The 6,936-nt window shown below is 62.1% G+C and overlaps 1 protein-coding gene across 1 annotated transcript; it reads right to left on the bottom strand.

Annotated features, from left to right (window-relative positions):
* Window positions 1-92: 92 nt before the first annotated feature.
* Window positions 93-6,726, bottom strand: LOC108640306 (the record flags this gene model as incomplete). Its single annotated transcript, XM_029961021.1, has 8 exons — window positions 93-224; window positions 3,779-3,838; window positions 4,136-4,238; window positions 4,511-4,612; window positions 5,052-5,207; window positions 5,473-5,649; window positions 5,857-6,211; window positions 6,572-6,726. Coding segments are annotated over 8 exons (1,240 nt in total), but the record flags the coding sequence as incomplete, so codon positions are not given.
* Window positions 6,727-6,936: the final 210 nt, after the last annotated feature.

The following is a 6,936-nucleotide window of genomic DNA, read 5'->3' as shown; positions in this document are numbered from 1 at the left end:
TGTCAGCTGGCCAGGAAAGTGGGATCCCGGTGTGCTACAGGGTGTGCTGGTGGGCCCCAGCCCTGCCCAGCCCCACAGGGCCCCTCACTCACCCAGCTTGAGGGGCTGCATGGTGGTCACCTCGTAGGAGGACGGAAGCTGCAGACCTGGAGAGCGGCTCTCCTGGGAAGAGCTGTCTTCCATCCAGGCCTGCCTGGGGCAGGCGGGGAGGTCTCTTCTCCATCCTGTGAATCAAAGAACACAGGGGAGCCTGCCTACGGAGGGCGTCCGAATGGTGGAGTCAAACACCCTCGGGAAAAATGCTGCAGCCAAATCGCCTCAGGTAAAGTGCCTCAGGCAAAAGGCCTCAGCAAAAGGCCTCAGCCAAAAGGTCAAGGCAAAAGGCCTCAGGCAAAGGGCCTCAGCAAAGTACCTCAGCCAAAAGGCCAAGGCAAAACACTGCAGCCCAAAGGTCAAGGCAAAGTGCCTCAGGTAAAGCACCTCAGCCAAAAGGCCTCGGCCCAAATGCCTCAGGTAAAAATGCTTCGGCAAAACGCCTCAGCAAAACGCCAAGTTCCCACGGGGCCACCAAGGGTCGTGGACAAGACGTGGACTGCAGTCGGGGGCTTCTCGCCAGCGCCGCACTCCTCTCCTGTCCGGTCGCCGTCCTGACGGACACTGACCCACCGTGGGCCACGGTCGTGCTGAGCACACCTGCTGCAGTGGGTGTCACAAAGGGCCCCTCTGTGACACGCTGCCGGCTGCTAGCAACAGGTTCCAGTGCTTGTTGACATGGCACCTGCCCCCAGCAACGGGTCCCAGGGAGCCACCACGCAGGCAGGAACAGGCAGGGTGTCCCTGGGGACACAGGCCTGCCTCAGCCCTGGGCGCCCAGCTGCCCTCAGGGTATCTCCAGGCCCCACTTTGCTCTCATGTCTGCTTGGGACATCCCAAGAAGCTCCATGTTCAGACAGCCCTGCGTGCCCCCAGGACATCCCTTTCCTGTCCCCACACCACAGAGCCTGGGCTCAGAGCCCTTCAGTCACATTAAATGCATAACATTTGCTCAAGTTTAAAAGAAACCATGGCTTTTGTCACCTTTTCTCTTTCTCCCACTGACCAGCAAGAGCTTTGCCCCACTCAACAGCTCTTCCAGCACTGGGCTGCTCAGGAGCCCTCCCAAGGCCTTCGCCGCACCCCAGGCCCCTGCGCGGCACCCCGAGCTGCCCCAGGGGTGGCTGAGTGGCCCTGCCAGGCTGGTGGAGTCCTGGGGGGGTTTAGGGCTGAGGGGGGGAGGATGGCACCCAGGGGGATCCAGTTGGAGGGGCCGGGATCCTCAGCGTGCCGGGAGCTGTCGTCTTCTGGTACAGCCCAGCTGAGTGGCCGCATTGGTCCATCTGAGGGTCCAGGAGTTGTAAGTCCTGCTGTTCTTGCCTCAGTTCTGTGTCTCTTCTACAGAATCAGACCAAAGAAGCCCCCAGAAGCCCAAAGGGACCAGGAACAGCCCCTCTCTGACAGCCCCAGAGGTGCCCTGGAGCCACTGCCCAGTGTGACCTCGCTCAGGCACCTTCAGAGCCCCACTCGGCCCTGGGGGACTGGTGTGGGCATCCACGCTGCCTGGGGACAGCCAGTGGGGACAACTGGCAGTCCAGGAAAGACGTGGGCAAGGCTATCTTGGCAAAGAGTCCCCCCACTTTGAATTTCCATCCCATCCCCTCAGGACTTGTTCATTTTCCCTTCTGGGCCCTCCAGGCCTAGAGCTCTCCTCAGACCCACAAGTCCTCTCCGAACCCTGTCTTGTGCTGTGGTTGCCTCAACCTGGGCTGTTTGCCCCCTCAGCACCCTAAGGCACCTTTTGATGTGCTCCAGAGGCCAGTTTGTCCCCTGGTCCCCGCAGTACCCCTTCATCCCCCTCCCTCACCCTTCCTTGGAGCCTCACGAGCCCTCCCTTGGCCCTCGAGGGACACAAAAGCCCACAGTTTGCTCTTCTGCAGCCAGGAGAGGCCTCTTGGCCACAGTCCCACCACAGGACTCCTCCACCTGCCCTGCAGCTGTCTTCAGGCCAGATCATACAATCACAGAACCATTTAGGTTGGCAAAGACCTGCAAAATCATCGAGTCCAAGCTTGCACCCATCCCCACCTTGTCAACTAGAGCAGAGCACTGGGGGAGTGCCACATCCAGTCTTGTCTTGGATACCTCCAGGGATGGGGATTCCACCACCTCTCCGGGCAGCCCCTTCCAATGCCTGACAACCATTTCCATCAAGAAAAGCTTCCTCATGATCACACACAAAGCCTCCTGAGGCCTTCAGTGCACCCCAGGCCCCCCAGTAAAAACCACCCTGCCAGGGCTTTCCATGCCACAAGTGTAATACAGAGTTCTTCACTCATTTCCAGCTTCAAGCTCTGGAGCCCCAGCAGCTGGGGATCCAGGAGCTCTGGGATCCTCTGCAGCCCACTCAGGGCTGAGTGTTCCTTCATGATTCCATCCTTCTATGCCTAGGGGGTCCACCGGAGACCCTTTGAGGCCGCACAGCTGCAATGCAGGGCTCAGTGGGGCATTTTGGAGTACCGGAGATGGAATTTGAAGTCCACCAAGCAAACGTGGGACTCTGCAGCTACAATTCAAGGCCTGTGGGGATGGTTTGGGATATCAGGAATGAAATTTGAGGCCCCCTGCAGAAAACTAAAGGGCTCTGTGCCTGAAGTTTAGGGAAAGTGGGGGATTTGGGTCCTGCAGCTGTGACATTCCCTCGGGGAGACAGCCAACCCCCGCAGCCACACTCAGCCCAAACCCCCCCCAGACCTGCCACCCTCCATCTCCCAGAGCTGCTGACACATCCCACTGCCCAAAATAAGCGTGATTGCCCCCAAAATGCCACCTCAGCAGGTCTGGGGGGATGGACTCAGGGAGGGGAGGAAGCCCAAGCTGCTGTGGGGGAAGTTTGAAGGCAGTGGTCATGATGTGGGACAATCTGGAGTCTGGCAATGTCTCCGGGTGACCTCCTGGTCCTGTAGCAGCTGCAGCACAGGGCCTGCTGCTGTGCCACCTCCTGGGGTGCTGGGCCTGGGAGAACACAGGGGTCACAGAGGGGGGCACCATGTGGGGACACAGGGATAACTGTGGCTGCCCAGGCTGGAGAAGAGAAGGTTTTGGGGTGACTTTGCAGTCCCTTCCAGTGCCTAAAAGAGGCTCCAAGGGAGCTGGAGAGGGATTTTGGACGAGGGCCTGGAGTGACAGGACAAGGGGAATAGCTTCACACTGGCAGAGGGCAGGGTGACATTGGCAGTGGCCCTGAAATGGGGTGAGAAGGCTCGGGCAGCAGTTTGTCCTTTAGCCAAGGCGGCTTCTCCCAGGGAAAGCCCCAGCCAGGGCTCAGCTTGTCCCACAAGCCTGGGGCCAGGGGTGCTGAGGGGGGAGCGTCCCGCTGCCTGCGGGACAGCCCAGGAAGGACACGGTCGGCTCGGCACACTCAGCACCGCGCAGCTGAAGGACACCAGGGCTTTGGGCACGTTGTTGCAGCTTTATTCATCCCCAGTCCTTTAGCCAAGGCAAGCTGCACCTCTGCCGGGCTCACGGCCAGCAGCAGCGCAGTGCTCGCAGGAGGCCTCTTGGTCTTTGCTGCACGAAAGGACTCCTCAGAATGGAGGCTGTCCGAGCTGCCAGGGAGCTGACAGAGATGTCCCAGTCTCTCTCCAAGGGCTGAAGCGCTGTGAGGGAAAGAAACAGAACCCAGATAAAACCCCCCATCTGCAGAGAACCTCTGGATTCCCAACAGACCGCGCTCCCCACTCACCGCTCAGGATGTCAGCCTGACTCTCCGTGGTCTGCTCCCTCAGGCGCCGTGTGATGAGTCCTGGGCACAGAGCTCCATTAGCCCCTGCTCCCCAGCCTGCTCCCAGCAGCAGGGCCCCCAGTCCTACCCTCCTCCCCCTCAGTAGGGCTGAGCCCAGGAGCCCCCAGAAGCTCAGGGCAGTGGGACTGAGCAAGGCGGCCACCAAGCCCCGCTGCGTGGGCAGGGCTGGCAGAGGGAGGTAAGGCCCTGCCCAGGGTGGCCGGGGCTGGGGTAGCCCCAGGACTGCCCCTCGTTGCTGGGGCAGCAGTGGCACAGGGGCCAGGCTGCCCCAGAGGCACCGCAGGGGCTGGCACTCACCAATGAACCTGACGGCCGCCAGGCGCACGTTGGCCTGAGGGTCCTGCAGGTAGGGCAGGCTCTGGTGGATGAAGTCTTCAGCCCTGCTCCTGCTGTTCTGAAGCTGCAGAGAGAACAAGGCATGTCTCTCCAGGGCTGTCACTGGGGCAGTTGGCTGGAGCAGTGCCTCCTGCCAGCACCTCCTGGGATGGAGAGGCCTCCCCTCCTGCTGGCTACAGGGAAGGGACAGGGGCCAGCAGAAGAGCCCCTGGGGCTCTGTTCTTGAGGGCAGCAACAGGGATGCAGCTCCAGGCTCTGCCCAGCTGCAGAGCCCCCAGCCCAGACATGGGATGGGAGCAGCCCTCCCCCAGCCCGGGCCCCTCAGCTTGTCCTTACCAAGCACGCTCCAAGCTCCCACAGCCGCTCTCTCTGCAGCAGGTGCTTGAGCGTCTTCCACTTCAGCAGCTCGGCGGCAGCAAGAAGGGCTTCCCTGGAGGCCTGCAGGACAGCATGAGCTCAGGGATAGCACGGGGGCCTGGGCAAGGAGACATCTTGGCTCTGTTCCTGGGGGGATCCCACCTTTAGGAAGCTGGGACAGGCCCTAGCCCAAATATCTGGGAGCCTTTTGGGGACAACCCTGGAGGACAGGCGTGGAGGCTCAAAGGCCTGGTCTCCGACACAGCCTGTGCGGATGCCCCTGCTCAGGCCGTGGTGGCCACGGGCTGCTACCGAGCCCTGCAGGAGTAGGCAGGGCAGGTGTTGCACAGGGCCGTGCCAGCTTCTCTGGCCCTGCTGGCGCTGGCTCCGCACGGACCTTCCCCCGGGCTGTGCTGGGGGAGCGCTGCCCACTGCCAGCTGCCCTTGCCCTGATGCCCAGGAGCCCTGGGGGTGTCAGCTCAGCCCTCTGTGTGTCAGGGCTCAGCCTTCAAACCTGTACCTTGGCCACGCTGGGGACCTGGTCGCTCATGCGGAAGAGGAGAGGCACCAGTGCTCGCCACACCTCCTTCCTCATCCTCTTCTCATCCCTGCGGACCACCAACTGCAGCAGCTCTGTGAGCATGCGGATGGAGAGCTCTCGCAGCTCGCTGCACTCCTGGCAGGAAGCAGGAAAAGGGAGCTTTGCAAACAGCAGCTCCCTGCCCACAGTGTAGAGGGCCCTGATCTTGGCTGCAGGGAGGGCAGCGGCTGCGGCCTCACATCCCAGAAGAAGCAGCACTGGGCTGCACGGCCCAGAAGCCATCCCAGGAGAGCCCAGGGGAGCAGAGCTGGCTCCAAGTGCTGCTCGCAGGGCTGGGCTGCAGGGCAGTTGTCATTGCCCAGCGCCCATCTGAGGGGCTCAGGCTCCACATCAGCCTTACCGAGTCAAAGAGGGGCAGGAGCCTCCCCACAAGCTGCACAGCGATGAAGCTGGCCTTGCTCTTCTTCAGCTGACGCAGAACGTTTCGCAAGGCCAGCAGGATCTTCATCTTGGCGTCTTCGCTGCCAACTTGCAGGATCTTCATCATGCCCGGCAGGAAGAGTTCAATGTTTCTGGCCTGTAGAGAGAAGAGAATGTCCATTGGGTGAAGAGGGTTGTGCCTGAAAAGCTCCCCAGGCAGCCACCCCAGGCCCTACCATGGCAGGGAGTGCGTTTGGAGCAGTCACCCCACATTGTGAGTCCCAGGCCAGGCCAAGCCACTGCTTTCCACCCAGCCCCAGCCCCCGTTTGCCTACAGGGCTGCCCCTGACACCGCCCTGCTCACCATCTCGGCTCTCTGCGACAGCCCGACGAGCCCTTCCAGCAGCAGCCTGGCCGTCCTCACCTTTGGACAGCCCTGATGGCTCTCGAGGTCGGGCTCCTCAGCCAACTCCTCCCACTCAGCCTTCCTGGAGGATGACTGCAGGAGCAAACAGAGCCATGAGGGGCCGGCAGAGCCTGCAGGGCTGGTGGGAGGGGACCAGGGCCTTTGGTGGTCACTCACAGCCATGGGCTGGGTGCGGGGGCCTTCTGCGGAGCAGCGGAAGCACTGTCTGTGCAGCAGGTTGGCAAAGCCCTCCAAGATCTTGGACAGCGTCTCCGGCATGGAGGACATCAGCTCCCACAGCTCCGGCGCAGTGCTGGAAGGCAGAGAAGGCAGAGCACTGTCAGCAGGGCTGCCTCAGCCACAGGGCTGTGGCCTGGAGCAGCCCCCCAGAACCTGCCCCTTGGAGCCCTGGCTGCGCGTCCCCGGGGGCCCTGCCCGCGCGGGCAGGACGGGGCTGAGGGCGTGTTCCCCGTGGGGCTGGAGCACCGGGCTGGCTCTGGGCTGGCTGGGCCAGCTTTGGCTGCTGTGAAGCAGGGCTGGAAAGCATGGGGGGATGGAGGGCCTGACTCTGCAGGCTGTCCTGCAGCGTTCCTTGGCTCTGGCAGCCAGAGAGTCTCGGGGTCCCTCTCCCCACAGGGAACAAGCCCACCCTCAAGGCCATCAGGGCCAGTACCTGTCTCCTCGAAGAGCCGCCTTGCACAGGAGGATGACCACTGTGGTGGGGTACAGGTTGGTCATCAGGTGAAGCAGTGACTCCGCTTTCTCCCATGCTGCCTGTGTGCTGCAGTATGGCAGGCTCTCAAGGATGCTGCTGACTATCTTGGGTGCCTGCAGGGAATACAGGTGAGGATGGCACTGCCCCTGGAGTGCAGCCATGTGCTCAGTTGCCCTTCCCATTCCTCTCTGCTGCCTTGAGGTGGCTTGGGGGGGCCCAAGTCACCTGTGCTTGGGAGGGAGGGATGCAGGGAGGAACAAGGCCCAAGAGGGCTGAAGGGCACGACAATGCAGCCACAGCCCACTTACATCTGTCAGCCAGAC

This window comes from Manacus vitellinus, unplaced genomic scaffold, assembly GCF_001715985.3.
Source record: "Manacus vitellinus isolate BGI_N305 unplaced genomic scaffold, ASM171598v3 scaffold_305_pilon, whole genome shotgun sequence".
Lineage (NCBI taxonomy): Eukaryota > Metazoa > Chordata > Aves > Passeriformes > Pipridae > Manacus > Manacus vitellinus.
Note: the sequence above shows the minus strand (reverse complement) of the source record. Positions and strands in the feature narration are given on the sequence as shown.